The 21,046-nt window shown below is 37.4% G+C and overlaps 1 protein-coding gene across 2 annotated transcripts in view; it reads left to right on the top strand.

Moving 5' to 3' along the window:
* Nucleotides 1–21,046, top strand: part of LMLN (leishmanolysin like peptidase) — a 127,432-nt gene that overhangs the window by 41,222 nt on the left and 65,164 nt on the right. For both annotated transcript variants that reach the window (XM_059920915.1, XM_059920914.1), the window contains exons 11-15: nt 865–941; nt 3,836–3,946; nt 14,063–14,195; nt 15,929–16,088; nt 18,203–18,333. In XM_059920915.1, coding sequence (XP_059776898.1) covers nt 865–941; nt 3,836–3,946; nt 14,063–14,195; nt 15,929–16,088; nt 18,203–18,333 — 612 coding nt within the window. The remainder of the gene's footprint in view (nt 1–864; nt 942–3,835; nt 3,947–14,062; nt 14,196–15,928; nt 16,089–18,202; nt 18,334–21,046) is intronic.

A 21,046-nucleotide genomic window follows, 5' to 3' on the forward strand; every position in this document is an offset into this window, starting at 1 on the left:
CCTTTCCTCTGAAATCAACTTTGTGTCCTTGAACTATTTTTTAAAAAGATGATATTAAAGTACTTGAGATGGCCATCCAGTGTTCAACATAAAGATTAGCAGAATACGGGAATTCCCTGGAGTCCAGTGGTTAGGACTCCATGCTTTTGCTGCTGAGGGCATGGGTTTGATCCCTGGTCTGGGAACTTAGATCCTGCAAGCCGTGCAGGCACCCCAAAAAAAAAAGAATAATCAGAGCTTCCCAAAGATAGAATATGCTTCCTTAAGAGACAGTGAAGCCCTTACCATTAGGTGACCTTCTGGTAGGAATTTTATTATACAAATTAAGACATTGGGTAGTTAGTAGACCTTGATATTTTGGGTCCCTCAGGCAACTCCTTTGATCCTGTGATTCTGTGATACTTGTTTTGCATATTAATATGTATTTCTGTGATCGCAAAGTATAGAAAGTTGGTTATAAAAGCATTTTCTTTGTAATTCAGGCAAGTGTTCCATTCCCCACTCCATTATCTGGGCATCTGTCTCAACCACCCACTTTACTTTGCCTGAATAGTGTAATGTTTTTAACAGTATTTCTGTTTCCATATATTTATCTTCATTTTCATCACAGAGTTCTAAATGCTAGTTATCTATCATTACAGGGAAATTGTATACAATATAGACATTTGAGGCAGAAAGTAGATTTTGCTTTAAGCTTCAGTCTTGTCATCTTAAAGAAGGCTTATGTATTCCACTATTTTAAGTCAATATTTTGTCAGCCTCTCACACTTGCAACATTTTAAATATACATCAAAGCACTCACGGAAATTATTGGGACTTGCAAGGAGTCCAGTCTTCTAATTAAAATCTGTTGGTGATTTCCAGAATGAAGCAATGACTGGTTCTCACACCCAGAACCGAGTCCTCTCTCGAATCACTCTGGCGTTAATGGAGGACACTGGGTAAGACAGCTGTGAGAATTTTATATGAATTGTTTATTAAAATGAAATGAATATTAAGATTACTATTAAGATGAAATGAATATTAGCTTAAGAAAATACTGACATTTTACATGAAGTAAAATATAGCTATTTTTAAAATTTTGTGCAGTTAGCTATCCATTACCTGTACCAGCTCCACTCATTCATTCAGTAAATGTTTGAGGCCCTGAGGTGTATAGTAATGAATAGAATAAATCCCTGGCATTATGAGATTTATTTTTTAATAAGTAGAGCCCATGCGGATATGAAGGAAAAGCTTACATAAACAATTTTTTTTAATTGTAAGTGAAATTGGTTTACGTAGAGATTCCTGGTTTTTAAGGCAATAGAACTTTCTTGTAAAGCAATAGAATACTGTTTTTAAATGACTCCAATGGGAGTCTTTTTCGCTGTGGGCTCCTGGGTTTTTTTTTGACAAGTCTCAGTTTTTGATAGCTTCCTTGCTTTTTGGTATAGCAGGATGTACCAGGCTGATCTGCACATACCCTATATCATCCTAGATCTGGCATCAGCCAGTTTTCCAAGGAGCACTGGAATGTCCCTTTTGATGGAGAATAGCTTTTAGAAACCACAATCTAGGGACTGTGTTCATTTCTACTGGGTTGTCATTGCTTCTCGTCCTTTTCAGTGGACCAAGTAGGGAAATTCATATTTTTGAAAAGAAAAAAAAATGCTGGATTCCTTTTAGTGCCATTATAGCTCTTTCCCATTTATCCCTGAACAAGCAATGGCCAACAAAAGTGGTCCTGCTGCTCTGTTTAACAACCTATTTATAGCCCTTCTGTAAATAATGCTAGTTTCTTTAAGATACCAGTAGGATATAGAAGCACTGTGGAGTGTTGTGGGTCACTAGTGAAACATGGCACTGGTGAATTTCAAAGCATTTCTTCCTTTTTCTGATGCAAGAGAAAAATGAGCCAGATGTTTCTAAGTATCTGGCAGTATTTTTAAATTGTAGATGTGGAAATTAATTTTCATAAATCCATAAGACGTTAGTGTAGATTAGCTAAATTCCTTCTCCCAGTAAAAGACATTATCATGTCTCCATCCAGAAACCTGGGAATCATCCTTGACAACTCCCTCTCCCTACCTCTCACATCTAATCAATCATAAATCTTGATTAATTTTTAGCTCTTCAGTATCCCAGGAGTCTGTCTACTTTTTGGGTCACATTTATCAAGGCCACCATTATCTTTTCCTTGGATTACTATAGTAGCCTTTTTTTTAATGTCTCCCTGCATCTCAAGTGGTCCTTTCTACTGCCCAAAGCCCTTCACACATTCTGCAAAATGTCGTTTAGAAGTTTTTTAGGCATGGTGTCTCACACAGTGAGAAATACATCACGACCAAAGTACACACATACATATATAATGGTTGAGAGTAAAGATGTTGATGAGGGTGCCAAAACCATTCAATGGAGAAAGAATAGTTTTTTCAACAAATGGTGTTGGGACAACTGGATATCCATATACAAAAGAATGAACCCCTACCACACATGATATACAAAAATTAACTCAAAATGGATTGAAGACCTAAATATAAGGCTAAAACTATACAATTCTTAGAAGGAAATATTGGTGTAAATCTTCATGATACGAGATTAGGCAGTGATTTCTTAGATATGACACCAAAAGCACAAGCAACCAAAGAAAAAATAGATAAATTGGACTACATCAAAATTAAATACTTGTACTTCAAAGGACACTGTCAAGAAAGTGGAAAGAACTCACAAAAGGAGAAAATATTTGCAAATTATCTATCTGATAAGGATCTAGTACCCAGAATATATAAAGAACTCTTAACAACTCGAAATAAAAAGACAACTCAATTTAAAAATTGGTGAAGGATTTGAATAGATATTTCTCTAAAGGGCTTCCCTGGTGGCGCAGTGGTTGAGAATCTGCCTGCCAATGCAGGGGACACGGGTTCGAGCCCTGGTCTCGGAAGATCCCACATGCCGCAGAGCAACTAGGCCCGTGAGCCACAACTACTGAGCCTGCGCGTCTGAATCCTGTGCTCCGCAACAAGAGAGGCCACGATAGTGAGAGGCCTGCACACTGCGATGAAGAGTGGCCCCTACTTGCCACAACTAGAGAAAGCCCTCGCACAGAAACGAAGACCCAACACAGCCAAAAAAAAATTAAATAAATAAATTAAAAAAAAAAAAAAAGAATAAAGAAGAAAAACTAACAAAAGTAGGTTCGTTGCCTTTGATTAATTTTGCCAGGAAATTATCGATAAATCACTGTGGTTTTTCTCTGAAATTGGAACATTTTTAATGTTTTGGGCATAGTATTCATTTGTCTTATTATAATGGTGTAATGTTTAGTCACAAGCAGGAGCCATATTGATAGAATATCACAAATTCGAGGCCAGGGAAGCAAGAAACTAGGGCCAACTGGATCAGATTAGGTAAAGGCTAGACAACTAGTAATTCTACTTTTCTTCTTCAGTTTACTCCCTTCTCTTTTTCTCTCATTCTCTTTGTTTCTTTGCCTTTTATTCCCCTTGTCTCACACCTTAATCATTTTCTCCTCTGTGACTTATATCGTCTTTGAAAATTACAATGGGAACACGGTTTGGTTTGGTTTGGTTTGGTTTTTTTCAAATGTAAAAGCACCCTCGAGTACTCATGTTTTCCTCAAGACTAAAATTTCACAGTCCCTGCTGCAGTGATCCTGTGCAGCAATCCTATGCAGGATGGACTTTGTTTGTAAATGCTCATCTGTGGGGATGGTCACCAAAGTCCTTTTTGAGGTTCTAGTTTGCTCATTGTTGAGATTTGTAATTGGTATGCTGGAGTTGTTTTTTAAATGACAGTAATATAAAGTGCTTTGTTTGAATTATTTCCACAGCTGGTATAAAGCTAATTACAGCATGGCTGAGAAGTTAGACTGGGGCCGAGGAATGGGCTGTGACTTTGTCAGGAGGAGCTGTAAATTCTGGATTGATCAGCAGAGACAAAAGTAAGGATGCCTTTCCTCCTAATGTCTTTGATGACACCGTTTATTCCTGATTTTGTTCTCTATCCAGAGCCTAAAGTGTCCCGATTTTCAAAATGTCGTCTAAACAGTTCAATTTCAAAATGTGTGGAAAACCGTCTACAGTTCTTTATGATAATATCATAATAACTAGCCACAGTATTGTTTTAAAGCATATACCAAAAGGATGTACAGTGTGAGCGCCAGAGCCATAAAACATTTCTGTTTACCTTGTAATTCATAAATATATATATTGCAAAATTTTCCATACTCTAGCATTCTTATTTGTTTTCTTCAGAGAATGCACTCATAAACATAGATGCCACTATTGATTCAGTATCAAAAACATAAAGCAACATTTGAATAGTGTTTCTCTAATCTGGATGCATCTCATAATTACCTAGAAAGCTTTTTAAAACATACAGTCTCCAATTTTGGGGGAAACACGCACACACACATGCGCTCATATATTTACAAATGTATATATTTTTAAACTTTTTGAGGTAATTGTAGATTCACATACAGTTGTAGAAGAAATAGAGCCCTCATGTGTACTTTATCCAGTTTCCTTGATTGGTAACATCTTGCAAAACTGTAGTACCATATCACACCCAGGATATTGACATTGATACAGTCAGATACAAAATATCTGGATCACCACAGGGATCCCTCCTATTGCCCTTTTGTAACTATACCCACTTCCCTCCCACCCCTGAAAACTACTAATCTGTTCTCCATTTCTGTAATTTTGTCATTTCAAGGATGTTATATAAATGGACTCATAATGGTATCTACTCTTTTGGGATTGGCTTTTTTCACTCAGCATAATTTTCTGAGGATTCACCCAGTTGTGTATATCAAAACTTTGCTCATTTTTATGGCTGAATAATATTCCATGATATGGATGTACCACAGTTTGTTTAACCATTCACATGTTGACATCTGGGTTGTTTCTAGTTTTGGGCTATTATGAATAAAGCTGATATAAACTTTTGTGTACAGGATTTCGTGTGAACATAAATCTTCATTTTTCTAGAATAAGTGCCTAGGAGTGCAATCACTGTGTAATATGGTAGTTGCAAGTTTAGTGTTGTAAGAAACTGCCAAACTCTTTTCCAGAATGGCTATACCATTTTATATTCCAACCAGCAATGTATGAGCAATAACAGTTTCTCCACATCCTCACCAGCATTTGGTATTGTCACCTTTTTTTTTTTTTAACATCTTTATTGGAGTATAATTGCTTTACAGTGTTGTGTTAGTTTCTGCTGTATAACAAAGTGAATCAGGTATATGCATACATATATCCGCATATGCCATTTCTCTTGCGTCTCCCTCCCACCCTCCTTATCCCACCCCTCTAGGTGGTCGCAAAGCACCAAGCTGATCTCCTTGTGCCATGCAGCTGCTTCCCACTAGCTATCTATTTTACATTTGGTAGTGTATATATGTCAGTGTTACTCTCTCACTTCGTCCCAGCTTACCCTTCCCCCTCCCCGTGTCCTCAAGTCCATTCTCTACGTCTGTGTCTTTATTCCTGTCCTGCCCCTAGGTTCTTCAGAACCATTTTTTTTTTTAGATTCCATATATATGTGTTAGCATACGGTATTAGTTTTTCTCTTTCTGACTCACTCTGTACGACAGACTCTAGGTCCATCCACCTCACTACAAATAACTCAATATCGTTTCTTTTTATGGCTTGAGTAATATTCCATTATATATATGTGCCACATCTTCTTTATCCATTCACCTGTTGATGGGCACTTAGGTTACTTCCATGTCCTGGCTATTGTAAATAGTGCTGCAATTAACATTGTGGTACATGACTCTTTTTGAATTATGGTTTTCTCAGGGTATATGCCCAGTAGTGGGATTTCTAGGTCATTTGGTAGTTCTATTTTTAGTTTTTTAAGGAACCTCCATATTGTTCTCCATAGTGGCTGTATCAATTTACATTCCCACCAACAGTGCAAGAGGGTTCCCTTTTCTCCACACCCTCTCCAGCATTTATTGTTTGTAGATTTTTTGATGATGGCCATTCTGACCAGTGTGAGGTGATACCTCATTGTAGTTTAGATTTGCATTTCTCTAATAATTAGTGCTGTTGAGCATCTTTTCACTTGTTTGTTGGCAATCTGTATATCTTCTTTGGAGAAATGTCTATTTAGGTCTTCTGCCCATTTTTGGATTGGGTTGTTTGTTTTTGGATATTGAGCTGCATGAGCTGCTTGTATATTTTGGAGATTAATCCTTTGTCAGTTGCTTCGTTTGCAAATATTTTCTCCCATTCTGAGAGTTGTCTTTTCATCTTGTTTATGGTTTCCTTTGCTGTGCAAAAGCTTTTAAGTTTCATTAGATCCCATTTTTTTTGTTTTGTTTTGTTTTAATTTCCATTTCTTTAGGAGGTGGGTCAAAAAGGATCTTGCTGTGATTTATGTCATAAAGTGTTCTGCCTATGTCTTCCTCTAAGAGTTTGATAGTGTCTGGCCTTACATTTAGGTCTTTAATCCATTTTGAGTTTATTTTTGTGTATGGTGTTAGGGAGTGTTCTAATTTCATTCTTTTACATGTAGCTGTCCAGTTTTTCCAGCACCACTTATTGAAGAGACTGTCTTTTCTCCATTGTATGTTCTTACCTCCTTAATCAAAGATAAGGTGACCATATGTGCGTGGGTTTATCTCTGTGCTTTCTATCTTGTTCCACTGATCTATATTTCTGTTTTTGTGCCAGTACCATACTGTCTTGATTACTATAGCTTTGTAGTATAGTCTGAAGTCAGGGAGCCTGATTCCTCCAGCTCTGTTTTTCTTTCTCAAGATTGTTTGGCTATTCAGTGTCTTTTGTGTTTCCATACAAGTTGTGCAATTTTTTATTCTAGTTCTGTGAAAAATGCCATTGGTAGTTTGATAGGGATTGCATTGAATCTGTAGATTGCTTTGGGTAATAGAGTCATTTTCACAATGTTGATTCTTCCAATCCAAAAACATAGTATATCTCTCCATCTGTTTGTATCATCTTTAATTTCTTTCATCAGTGTCTTATAGTTTTCTGCATACAGGTCTTTTGTCTCCTTAGGTAGGTTTATTCCTAGGTATTTTATTCTTTTTGTTGCAATGGTAAATGGGAGTGTTTCCTTAATTTCTCTTTCAGATTTTTCATCATTAGTGTATAGGAATGCAAGAGATTTCTGTGCATTAATTTTGTATCCTTCTACTCTACCAAATTCATTGATTAGCTCTAGTAGTTTTCTGGTGGCATCTTTAGGATTCTCTATGTATAGTACCCTGTCATCTGCAAACAGTGACAGTTTTACTTCTTCTTTTCTGATTTGGATTCCTTTTATTTCTTTTTCTTCTCTGATTGCCATGGCTAAAACTTACAAAACTATGTTGAATAATAGTGAGAGTGGGCAACTTTGTCTTTTTCCTGATCTTAGAGGAAATGGTTTCAGTTTTTCACTGTTGACAACGATGTTGGCTGTGGGTTTGTCATATATGGCCTTTATTGTGTTGAAGTAGGTTCCCTCTATGCCTGCTTTCTGGAGAGTTTTTATCATAAACGGGGTGTTGAATTTTGCCAAAAGCTTTTTCTGCATCTATTGACATGATCATATGGTTTTTATCCTTCAATTTGTTAATATGCTATATCACATTTATTGATTTGCATATCTTGAAGAGTCCTTGCATTGCTGGGATAAACCCCACTTGATCATGGTGTATGATCCTATTAATGTGCTGTTGGATTCTGTTTGCTAGTAGTTTGTTGAGGATTTTTACATCTATGCTCATCAGTGATATTGGTCTGTAGTTTTCTTTTGTGTGACATCTTTGTCTGGTTTTGGTATCAGGGTGATGGTGGCCTCATAGAATGAGTTTGGTATTGTTCCTCCCTCTGCTATGTTTTGGAAGAGTTTGAGAAGGATAGGTGTTAGCTCTTCTCTGAATGTTTGATAGAATTCGCCTGTGAAGCCATCTGGTCCTGGACTTTTGTTTGTTGGAAGATTTTTAATCACAGTCTCAATTTCAGTGCCTGTGATTGGCCTCTTTAAATTTTCTATTTCTTCCTGGTTCAGTCTCAGAAGGTTGTGCTTTTCTAAGAATTTGTCCATTTCTTCCCGGTTGTCCATTTTATTGGCATATAGTTGCTTGTAGTAATCTCTCATGATCCTTTGTATTTGTGCAGTGTCAGTTGTTGCTTCTCCTTCTTTTTTTTTTTTTAATTTTTATTTATTTATTTATTTATTTATTTATTTATTTTTGGCTGTGTTGGGTCTTCGTTTCTGTGCGAGGGCTTTCTCCAGTTGCGGCAAGCGGGGGCCGCTCTTCATCGCGGTGCGCGGGCCTCTCACTATCGCGGCCTCTCTTGTTGCGGAGCACAGGCTCCAGACGCACAGGCTCAGCAACTGTGGCTCATGGGCCCAGCTGCTCCGCGGCATGTGGGATCCTCCCAGGCCAGGGCTCGAACCCGTGTCCCCTGCATTGGCAGGCAGATTCTCAACCACTGCGCCACCAGGGAAGCCCGCTTCTCCTTTTTCATTTCTAATTCTGTTGATTTGAGTCTTCTACCTTTTTTTCTTGGTGAGTCTGGCTAATGGTTTATCAATTTTGTTTATCTTCTCAAAGAACCAGCTTTTAGTTTTATTGATCTTTGCTATTGTTTCCTTCATTTCTTTTTCATATATTTCTGATCTGATCTTTATGATTTCTTTCCTTCTGCTACCTTTGGGGTTTTTTTGTTCTTCTTTCTCCAGTTGCTTTAGGTGTACGATTAGGTTGTTTATTTGAGATTTTTCTTGTTTCTTGAGGTAAGATTGTATTGCTATAAACTTCCCTCTTAGAACTGCTTTTGCTGCATCCCATAGGTTTTGGGTCACTGTGTTTTCATTGTCATTTGTTTCTAGGTATTTTTTGATTTCCTCTTTGATTTCTTCAGTGATCTCTTGGTTATTTAGTAGTGTATTGTTTAGCCTCTATGTGTTTATATTTTTTACAGATTTTTTCCTGTAATTGATATCTAGTCTCATAGCGTTGTGGTCAGAAAAGATACTTGATATGATTTCAGTTTTCTTAAATTTACCAAGGCTTGATTTGTGACCCAAGTTATGATCTATCCTGGAGAATGTGCCCTGAGCACTTGAGAAGAAAGTGTATTCTGTTGTTTTTGGATGGAATGTCCTATAAATATCAATTAAGTCCATCTTGTTTAATGTGTCATCTAAAGCTTGTGTTTCCTCATTTATTTTCATTTTGGATGATCTGTGCATTGGTGAAAGTGGGGTGTTAAAGTCCCCTACTATGATTGTGTTACTGTTGATTTCCCCTTTTATGGCTGTTAGCATTTGCCTTATGTATTGAGGTGCTCCTATGTTGGGTGCATAAATATTTACAATTGTTATATCTTCTTCTTGGATTGATCCCTTGATCATTATATAGTGTCCTTCTTTGTCTCTTATAATAGTCCTTATTTTAAAGTCTATTTTGTCTGATATGAGAATTGCTACTCCAGCTTTCTTTTGATTTCCATTTGCATGAATATCTTTTTCCATCCCCTCACTTTCAGTCTGTATGTGTCCGTAGGTCTGAAGTGGGTCTCTTGTAGACAGTGTATGTACAGGTCTTGTTTTTGTATCCATTCAGCCAGTCTATGTCTTTTCATTGGAACATTTAATCCATTTACATTTAAGGTAATTATCAATATGTATGTTCCCATTACCATTTTCTTAACTGTTTTGGGTTTGTTATTGTAGGCCTTTTCCTTCTCTTGTGTTTCCTGCCTAGAGAAGTTCCTTTAGCATTTGTTGTAAAGCTGGTTTGGTGGTGCTGAATTCTCTTAACTTTTGCTTATCTGTAAAGGTTTTAATTTCTCCATCAAATCTGAATGAGATCCTTGCTGTGTAGAGTAATCTTGGTTGTAGGTTTTTCCCTTTCATCACTTTAAATATGTCCTGCCACTCCCTTCTGGTTTGCAGAGTTTCTGCTGAAAAAGCAGCTGTTAACCTTATGAGGATTCCCTTGTATGTTATTTGTTGCTTTTCCCTTGCTGCTTTTAATATTTTTTCTTTGTATTTAATTTTTGATTGATTAATATGTGTCTTGGCATGTTTCTCCTTGGATTTATCCTGTATGGGAATCTCTGTGCTTCCTGGACTTGATTGACTTGATTGACTATTTCCTTTCCCATATTAGGGAAGTTTTGACTATAATCTCTTCAAATATTTTTTCAGACCATTTCTTTTTCTCTTCTTCTTCTGGGACCCCTATAATTCAAATGTTGGTGTGTTTAATGTTGTCCCAGAGGTTTCTGAAACTGTCCTCAATTCTTTTCATTCCTTTTTCTTTATTCTGCTCCCCGGCAGTTATTTCCACCATTTTATCTTCCAGCTCACTTATCCGTTCTTCTGCCTCAGTTTTTCTGTTATTGATTCCTTCTAGAGTGTTTTTAGTTTTCTTAATTGTGTTGTTTATCACTGTTTATTTGCTCTTTAGTTCTTCTAGATCCTTGGTAAATGTTTCTTGTATTTTCTCCGTTCCATTTCCGAGATTTTGGATTATCTTTACTGTAGGTTTCCTATTTCTTCTTCGTTTATTTGGTCTTGTAGGTTTTCACCTTGCTCCTTCGTCTGTAACATATTTTTTTGTCGTCTCTTTTTTCTTTTTTTTTTTTTTTTTGATGGGTGGTGCTGTATTCCTGTCTTATTGGTTGTTTGTCCTGAGACGTTCAGCACTGGAGTTTGCAGGCAGTTAGATAGAGCTGGGTCTTGGTGCTGAGATGAGGACCTTCTGGAGGCCTCAGTCCAATTGATATTCCCTGGGGTCTGAGGTTCTCTGTTAGTCCAGCAGTTTAGACTCAGAGCTCCCACCACAGGAGCTCGGGCCCGACCTCCAGCCTGGGAACCAAGATCCTGCAAGCTTCGTGACACAGTAAAAAAAAAAAAAAAAAGGAAGAAAGAAATTAAAAAAGGATCAGTACAATATCAAACAATAAAAAACAAAATAAAATTAGAAAGATAAAAATATATCAGGAGAAATAAAACTATAATTGAAACAACTGCAACAAGGTAAAATAAAACCACAGCAAAAAAAAAAGAAAAAAAGGGAGGGGGGCAACAAGCCAAAAGGAGAGATCACTAACAAAGTATAAAGAATAAAATAAAATTAGAAAAATAAAAGCTTTTTAGGAAAAATATAAAAGAATCAACAACAGTGAATCAACAAGGTAAAACAGAACCCCAGTCTGAGAGGAAAAAAGAAAAAAGAAGCCTTGGCTATGGGGGTACAGTTTAGGCTGGGGTGGGGGTGGAACTTAGGCAGAGGCGGGGGTTTAGTGTGGGGCAGGACCTAGGCCGGTGGGGGGTGAAATCTGAGCATGGCGCAGGGCCTCTGTTTAGGTCCTGCGCAGAAGGGGAGAGGCAGCACGTTGAAAGGAGGGCCTCTGGTGTGTGGGGTTCCGGAGTTTGGACGTAGGGCCCTGAGTGAGGGTGTGTGGGTGGGGTTTAGGCCCAGCTCGTGGCAGGGGGTCTCGAAGTGTAGAGGCAGGGCCCTGGGTGGGGGTGTAGGGGCAGGGCTTGGGCTCTGTGTGGCAGGAGGGAGGCTCCGAGGGCAGAGGATTAGGCCTGGGAGCCCAGCAGGCTTCCTGGTGCCTACGTGGACAGGGAAAGCACTGGCCCCATTCCCTTCTGTTCCTTCACGCCCCTCCCCCACTGTCTCCCCCAGGCTGTCCACCGTCGGGCTGGACCCCCAACTGTGGGTGGGTCCCGCTGGGTGTAGGAATTCCTCCCCCAGCCACCCCTCAGGGGTGCTGGTCCCAGAGGTCCGGCCTTTACTTTTGCTCCCCCTTCCCTCCCTCCCACTCCCTCAGGACCCGCGCAGCTGGAGGGGGCCTAGGTGGACAGAGGATCAGGCCTGGGATCTCAGCAGGTTCCTGGGGGTCCAGGTGTGCAGGGGAAACCTGACCACGCCCCCTTTTGATCCTCCTCCCTCCCAGTGGTTCCCCAGTTTCCCCCTTGGGGCGTGGGATCCCTTCCCCTCCCCCAGCCGCCCCTCAGGAACGCCAGTCCCATCCCGCCTCCACTATTCCTCCCCCTTCACTCCCCCCACGCCCCACATCCTACCCAGTCACTGGGTTTTCCTCCCGTCCCCTTAGGTGTCCATGGTCCCCCACGGGAGCCAGCCTGGTAGGTGCCCTAGTTGTGAGGAGATGCAAATTCTGCATCCTAGTATGCCATCTTGACTCTGCCCCCGTCACCGTTTTTTATTTTAGCTATTCTGAAAAGTAGTGTGATATATCATTGTGGTTTTAATTTGCATTTCCCTAATGGCTAATGATGTTGAACATCTTTTCATGTACTTATTTGCTATCTAGATATCCTCTTTGGTGAGATGTCTCTTCGTGTCTTATGCCAATATGACTTTTAGTTCTCTTAACAGTGTTTTTGTGGAACAAAAGTTTTTTAATTTTGATGAATTTCAAATTATCAGTTTGTCCTTTTATGAGTCATACTAATGCCTGATTCCTGCCTTCAGACATTCTGATTCAATTGGTATGGGGTGCAAGGTGGGCATGGAGACTTTAAAAATCTCTCTAGATGATTCTAATGTGCAGCAAAATTTGGGAACAACTACACTGGCAGGTCAGGTTGTAGTACTGGAGTTAACTAGCTGTCCCCAAAGTAACTGCAGTGCTTCCTGCTACTGCTTATGAGCAGCTTTTCTCACAGCAGGCTTATAACTCAGACGTCAGACTCCTTAGTAGAAACTATGAGTGATTTAAACTGCTTTGGGGCCTAGCCCAGATGACAAAAGATAAGACTAACATCTTTAACACAAGTACCCATCACCAGGTACTTCTGTGATGAGCAAGGCCCTGGCCTTGGAGAGAGAGATTGAAGTCTCAGCTCTGTCCCTCATCAGCTTTATGATCTTGGGCAAGCTAATTGTCTCAGACTTTTTACTTATCAGTAAAATAAAGATACTAGTTCTACTTTGGAGGGTTCCTTTTAGAAATAATGAGATTATGTACTATTTGAAAGTTCTATTAATCATAAAATGCCAAATAAAAGTTGTATGGTCAGGCCATTCAAGATGGCTGTTCTCTTGTTCTCTGTTCATCTGCTCGACCAGTCCCTGCTTTATTCACGTGACTATCCAGTCCTCTGAATTATAGGGCTTAATCAGTAACTGCCTACCTGCTTGCCCCCACCCCAGCTGCTGGCTTCCCTGGTAACTGATGAGCCCACCTGACGTCAGTTCCCCATAAATGGTAGCCCCTTTCTCCCCTGAGTAGGGAAGATTGCTGCCACATCCTGCCTGCAGTCTGCCATACACAGTGGGGTGTCACTCCAGGATGCTTTTGTTTCAGACGTGTAAGAATAAACCATTGATGTCTCTGTCACTGTCTCTGCACTCTTTATTCAGTCTGGAGGCAGGGCATCGACCAGGCTTTCAAGCCTGTGGGATACAACATCATATTATTCCCCAACATAGTTCCTTAGTCTGAGTGCATCACAATCACCTGGGGAATTTTTTTTTTTTTCACAGTGCCATGTGCAGCTTGCAGGATCTCAGTTCCCCGACTGGGGATTGAACCCGGGCCATGGCAGTGAAAACCCAGAATCCTAACCACTAGGCCACCAGGGAACTCCCCCGGGAAACCTTTTTTTAAAAATAATATAAAAATACAAGTCCCACTTCCATTTCTGGGAAGATGTAGATGTACTCTTTCCTATTCCTCCTTCTAAGCACAACTAAAACCCCTAGACATTATAAATAAAACAACTGTAAGAAGACTCTGAAAGGTAGAGAGAAGAAGGCAGACTGGTTAGGGACCTTGGAACTCCATTTTATGGCAAAAGTGGAGAAAGAGCTAAATAGGACCTTACTTAATAACAGTGAAAGAGTCATATATCTAGCATTAATCCTCACACCTACATTAAGCATTTCCTTTATGCTTTGAAAAGTAAGTTTATAACTTACAACTGATTTAGCAATTAGTTTTAAGGTATTAAAACATATTGAAATTGTAATGGAAAACACAAACTCTAGAATAGACTTATAATATCTTCTTCAGAGTTTGATACCATGGTGTTTTATCTTTGTGTACAGGAGACAGATGCTGAGCCCTTACTGTAACACGCTCAGAAGTAATCCATTGCAGTTAACTTGCAGACAGGACCAGAGAGCAGTTGCAGTGTGTAATTTGCAGAAGTTTCCGAAACCTTTACCTCAGGAGTACCAGGTAACACTTCTTTGGGGCACAGTTTCAGGAATCAACCTTTTAAAAAGAAGTCTCCATTTTGAATTAGAAGAGTGAATTCTCTTAAGTTTTTCAATTTTTAAGCCCCCATTTGTTTTCTGTAAGTTAGAAAAAACTGAAGAATTCTTCCATTTCTTTATAACCAATGTGTTAATTGATAGCAATTAATTAATATCCAGCAATGTCTTGTAGTAATGGTAAGAGACATTTAGAATATTTATTCTGATCTATTTTAAAATACATATTTATTTTTTTATTTATTTGGCTGCGCCAGGTCTTAGTTGTGGCATGTGGGATCTAGTTCCCTGACCAGGGTTCGAACTCGGGCCCCCTGCATTGGGAGCGTGGAGTCTTAACCACTGGACCACTGGGGAAGTCCCTATTTTGATCTACTTTTTATAAATTGTTTGTATTTTCTTTTTAATTATTTCCAAAGTCTTCGTCTTTAATTTATATCAAAAACAAGGTTCTTTAAAGAAAGAAACTAACCGAAGAAGACAAATATCATATGTCACTTATATGCGGAATCTTTAAAAAATGATACAACTAAACTTATTTACAAAACAGAAACAGACTCACAGACTTAGAGAACGAACTTATGGTTACCAGGGGGGAAGGGGGAGGGGGAGGGATAGATTGGGAGTTTGGGATTGACATGTACACACTGATGTATTTAAAATAGATAACCAATAAAGACCTACTGTATATCACAGGGAACTCTGCTGAATACTCTGTAATGACCTAAATGGAAAAAGAATTTGAAAAACAATAGATACATGTATAACTGAATCACTTTGCTGTACACCTGAAACTAACACAACATTGTTAATCAACTACACCCATTATAAAATAAAAAATTTTTTTAAAAAGGAAATAAAATAGAGTAACTAAGGTACTGTAGTTCAGTTAATTAGAAGACTTGGAAGTTCTGCTTTAGAAAAGTTTGCCTAATGAGATCTGAAAGGTGAAGGAAACAGTCCCATGTGTCCAGTCTGAATCTCTGATTTGACCTTTAAGTTTTTTGTTGAAGTGGCTATTTCTAAAAAAAGCCTCAGCTCTGCCTGCCATTGACAGAGGACCCATTAGTCAGAAATGATATCTCAGAAGTGAATTTAAAGTGATTGCTGCTAAATTTTGAGCTTCCTACATATGTTTATGACCACACTGAGTGCTTTAGACACCAGAAGATGGCGACTATATATTTCTACTCTTAGTAATATAATTTAAAATGTGAAATCTTTAAAATTTATCTGGTACCTTGTTCCTTTGGTGTTCAAAGTATTTTATATATATGATCTCATTCATTTTCTTATGGTTTTTTCAAGTTTGTCAAAACAACATATAAATTAATTCTCCTAAAAACACTTGAAGTACATTAAATTTAAAACATCTTAATTCTATGCATTAGTTTTGTGTTTTGTCAGCTCTTAAAACTCTTCCTATTCATCCTTTTAAAACATTAGTCAAATTTGTCATCTAATAAAAAACAGACTAATTTACTTACCTTGCTTATTTCTAAAACTACAACAACCTCAAAATACCCCTCAGGTAGTATATTACTATCTTTGTGTTGTACTATGTATGAAAAAAATAGATTAATATCTTCTTTGTGTTATACAGCATTAATTGGTTGCTATAAATTGCCTGTGGGCTTTGTTTTGATTATGTAGAATGTTTCTTACTCTCCTGCCTTCCTAATATTTTTTTCTTTGTAGTACTTCGATGAACTCAGTGGAGTACCTGCAGAAGATCTGCCTTATTACGGTGGTTCAGTAGAAATTGCTGACTACTGCCCTTTCAGTCAGGAATTCAGTTGGCATTTAAGTGGTGAATATCAGCGCAGCTCAGATTGTAGAGTATTGGAAAATCAACCAGGTTAGTAGTTTAGTGAAATTAAATGTTATATACATATTAAAAGTATATATCAGCAATACAAAATAGTGGTTAAGGATACAGACCCTGGAGCCAGATTGTCTGAGTTTATGTTGTGGTTCCACTGCTATCCACCTGTTCAAAGTAACTTCTCTGCGCCTCAGTTTTCTCCTCTGTACAAAAGAGATAATACCTGTCTCATAGAGTTGTGAGGATTAAATGAACTAATACAGTAAGTGCTTAGAATTACGACACATAGAAAGGATTGTTAGCTATTAGATACACTTGCACATGTGTGTACACACACTACCGTTTAGTAATACCTTATATTTGCATGACACTTCATTTGCAAAACAATTTCACTTTTATCATTTCATTTTGTTCTTCTAAAAACCTGGCAAGAGACATAGAGAAGATATTATCGAATTTCACAGATGAGGGAAGAGCTACTAAGTAATACATTTAATTGATGTCAGTGCGAGATCCTCCAATGCAGAACTCTTTTTATTAAATCATATTAGGTATTCTATTCTTTCCTCTCCTGAGGAGTGTGCATTTTATGTAATTTAGACATAACGTGTCATTCTCCAGATATCAGAATAATACTATTGTCCCATGGCTAGTAAGATGTATTGCCATCTTATTTATTCCCATTTAGTATATTTAAATGAACAGGTCATCAAGGAAATAAACAGTATGGCAATTGGATATTCAGCAATAGTAGTTATAGCTCATACTAACCACCTTTGTAAACAAAATGTTCTCACATCTGATTTGTTAATCAAGAGCAATAAGTAGTTTTTCTGCCTGTGGTCATCAAAATTTTTAACCTGGTCCTTTCCTCCCCGCCCCCATTCCATACTTTATTTCAGACTAAATCATTTAAAATTAAAATTTCCATAATTTTTGTCCTTTTATTCTTAAACCTGGCAGATGTAACTGGATTTGTACAGTCATTTTTTCCCATCACTTACCTACTTAATAAATGTCTAATGACATAACTACGCAACAGTTGCATGTTACAGCAAAAGAAATGCACATATTTGTCAATTATGGGTTTGCCAAAGATATAGTGTCACATTTTAATATTTTAGAGCTGGAGTTGGCAAATATTTATTATTAAAAGCAAGATAGTCAATATTTTAGGCTTTATGGGTCATGCAGTCTCTGTTGCAACTTTTTAGCTCTGCTGTTAAGTGTGAAAGCAGTTACAGATAATATGTAAGTGAATGAGTATAGCTGTGTTCCAATAAAACTTTCTTTATAAAAACAGGTATTTCTCAGGATTTGGCCTGAGGGTTGGCCTGACCCCTCTTTTCTTTTTTTTGACAATGATCACTATGTGTTTTGAAGACTTTGAAATATTCATAAATAAAGAAATATAAAGTTCTGTTTTATTGTTTTACATTTTCTTTCTTAGCTTATACAATTAAGATTTTTTTAAACTGACATAAAATTTTTATCTTTATAATATTTCAAAATGGGCTAATTGAACTCTGCTTTCAAAAGGTGAAACTTGTATTAAGTGTAAAGAGAGAAAATTATTCCTAGGCTTTTTTTTTTTTTTTTTTATTCCTAGGCTTTAAGGACTTCATTCCTTTGTCCATTAGCTAGTTGGGGGTCATTTAGTCTGCCCCATACCTCTGCAGATTTGTGCTTAGTCTAAGACTAGTTCAACCTGTCATTTATTGACTTCCAGGAGATGGCATAAGTTGAAAATACAAGAACGTCTTGCAAAAGTTGCAACACTCCAAAAAAATCTTCATTATATAAATCACTTGGCCTTATCCTATCATGGGTCACTTGGGAAGTGACTCCTATTTAGGACACCATTGAAGGTGATTCTTAGTGCCATTTCCTCTATATATTTAATTTAGTTGCTTTAGGCCCAATTTTATCTCTTGCTTCTGATATAATAATTCTCCTACTAATTGCTTTATTGAGAATCCAGTTTGAGTTTGGAACCCTCTCTCTTGATTTTTTTTAATTGAAAATTTCCATGAAACATGTTTGATTTTTAAAGCAACTTTTAATTATAAGAGTGGAATACTTCAATTTCTTATTCTTTGAGCCCAAAGTCAATTTTTAATAAAGAAAACTTTTCTGGTTTGCTTCAGACCTTTTTAAAAACTATGGTGCTGAAAAGTATGGACCTCATTCAGTGTGTCTAATTCAGAAATCAGCATTTGTCATGGAAAAGTGTGAAAGGAAGCTGAGTTACCCGGACTGGGGGAGTGGATGCTATCAGGTAAACCATATGATTGTTAATAACTGTACCAAATATTACATAATTGTATCTCATTATATGGTTTTTATATTTTCAAATACATTTTATATCTTTTATTTCTACTGATTAATACTTTAACTTATTTATTGTAAATATTAGTTTGGATATTTGTGTTTTGTCAAAATATTGTCATTTCTTTGAGAGAAATTGCCTTTCTCTGTCTGTTTAAAAATTATATATAGTTGCTATATATCAGCAAGTTTTATAATAATTTTGCTTCTGGGCATAGATCCTAAGGAAATATTAGGAAACATGTAATTTTGTTCTTTTTTTTAAGTAATTAATTAATTTATTTATTTTTGGTTGCGTTGGGTCTTCGCTGCTGCGCGTGGGCTTCTTATTGCGGTGGCTTCTCCTTGTTGCAAAGTGGTCTTCAGTAGTTGTGGCACACAGGCTCGGTAGTTGTGGCTCACGGGCTCTAGAGCACAGACTCAGTAGTTGTGGTGCACAGGCTTAGTTGCTCCACGGCATGTGGGATCTTCCTGGACCAGGGATCAAACCCGTGTCCCCTGCATTGCAGGCGGATTCTTAACCACTGTGCCACCAGGGAAGTTCTGTAATTTTGTTCTTTAAAACTACTTTGTAATGGAAAAAAACTATAATTTATTTTGTAAAATCTGAAGAAAGCATGGATTTAAGAATTAATAAATCAACTACTGATTAATAGTAGATTTTTTTCCTTTGAAATTAGAAATCCAAAGAGAGCAAACTACTATTTTCTTAATTTATTATTTGCATGTCTGATATTAAATGACTGCATCACCATAGAACTTACTAAGATACAGGCATTCTGTAACTTAGGAGCATCAAACCTAATGAATATTCCATACCCTACTAACGGACATCAGGGAGGAGAGTGTGATCCTGAAAACTGAAACATAAGAATTTGTTGTGTATTTCACCTACAAGAGCTAAATGGACTAATGTAGCTGACAATTTAACTTATTATTTTTAAAGTTTCTTTAAAATTAACTCTTTTTTTTGGGAACTGCTTTATTGAGGTATAATTCACACACCATACAATTCATGTAAAATTACCTTTGAAACCTTATAAAAGACAATTAAAAATAAACACTTTCCAGCTATAATCCTATAATCTGACAACTATAATCCAGCAACCATTTTCTGATGAATTCATTCTATTAAAGATTATGTATTGCTTAAATACATAGTTTTGATCTAGTTGTAATCAGAATACATAATTTTGTTTCAGTGACTTTACTTAGTACTTTTTATACAGACCAAGATACCTTTTCCAAGTTCTCCCAATAATAATACTTACTGTTCTTCATAGCTGTGGAACATTGCATCATTTTAAAGTATCATAATTAGGGAAGTCATTTTCCTGTGAGATATTGAACTAATTTTCACTTTTCACTATATAAAAATGCTTTTGTAAGTATATTTACATGCTTTACTTTTTTAAAATCAATTTTTTGAAATAAATTCACATAAGTGAGACTATTAGGATAAAGGGGATAAAGCTGGAACAGTGTGAACTATAATAGGAGGATAACCTTTCCAGCCTGTTTTAATGTCTTCTCTACACCACCACCACCACCACCACCACAAAGGGATTACGTAGATTTGTAATACCATCTACAAAGACTGAATGTACTTGGCTTCCCTGTAGTACCTAGTGTTGTCAGTTAATTTTGCTAATTTCATACTCAAAACCATTTATATGGGGAAATGTGCATGATTTCCAAACAATTAGCATATGGATTAGCTGTTTTGTTTTCTGCTGTTCTTTGTTTTACTTATTTTGACAGAGAAGTTGCAAGAATGGTACAAAAATATGGGTCATTTAAGTGCAAATTGCTGACAGTCTGCCCCTTCACCCCTAAATACATTAATGTGTATTCCTTATAAACAAGGACATCCTCCTATATGACCACAGTACTACCAAAAAAATCAGGAAATAACACTGATACATCTAATTCTTGGACCCCATTCAAGTTTTGCCAATTGTCCCAATAATGTCCTTGTAGTAATAGGATCTGCACTGATACCACATATTGAGTAGTTGTCACATCTCTGGTCTCCTTCAATCTGGAACAGTTCCTCAGTCTTTTCTTGACTTTCATAACCTTGACACTTTTAAAGATTGCAAGCCAGTTCTTATCTATGATGTGTCTCCATTTGGGTTTGTCTGATGTTTCCTCATGATTATATTCATGTAATATGTTTTGGGCAGTAATATCACAGAAGTGATGCTTGTGTTTTTTTGGTGGTACACTTTTTTATTTTTTTTATTTTTTTTGACTGCGTCAGGTCTTAGTTGTGGCACGCAGGACCTTTCATTGCAGTGTGCGAGCTTCTCTCTAGTTGTGGTGTGCAGGCTCATTAGTTGCGGCATGTGGGCTCTCTAGTTGTGGTGCACGGGCTTAGTTGCCCCATCGCATGTGGGATCCCAGTTCCCCAGCTAGGGATCAAACCAGCATCCCCTGCATTGCAAGACAATTCTTAACCCCTGGACCACCAGGGAAGTCCCTGGTGGTGCACTCTTGATTTGTCCCTTTGCTGGTCATGTTAACTTGCTGGTATCTACCAGGCTTCTCCACTGTCAAGTTACCGTTTTTCTCTTTTAATTAATTCCCTTTTTAATTAGTAAGTATTTGGGGGGAAAAGTACTATATCAATAACTTATTTCTTATCATACTTTCATTTTATT

This window comes from Balaenoptera ricei, chromosome 4 (genome assembly GCF_028023285.1).
Source record: "Balaenoptera ricei isolate mBalRic1 chromosome 4, mBalRic1.hap2, whole genome shotgun sequence".
Lineage (NCBI taxonomy): Eukaryota > Metazoa > Chordata > Mammalia > Artiodactyla > Balaenopteridae > Balaenoptera > Balaenoptera ricei.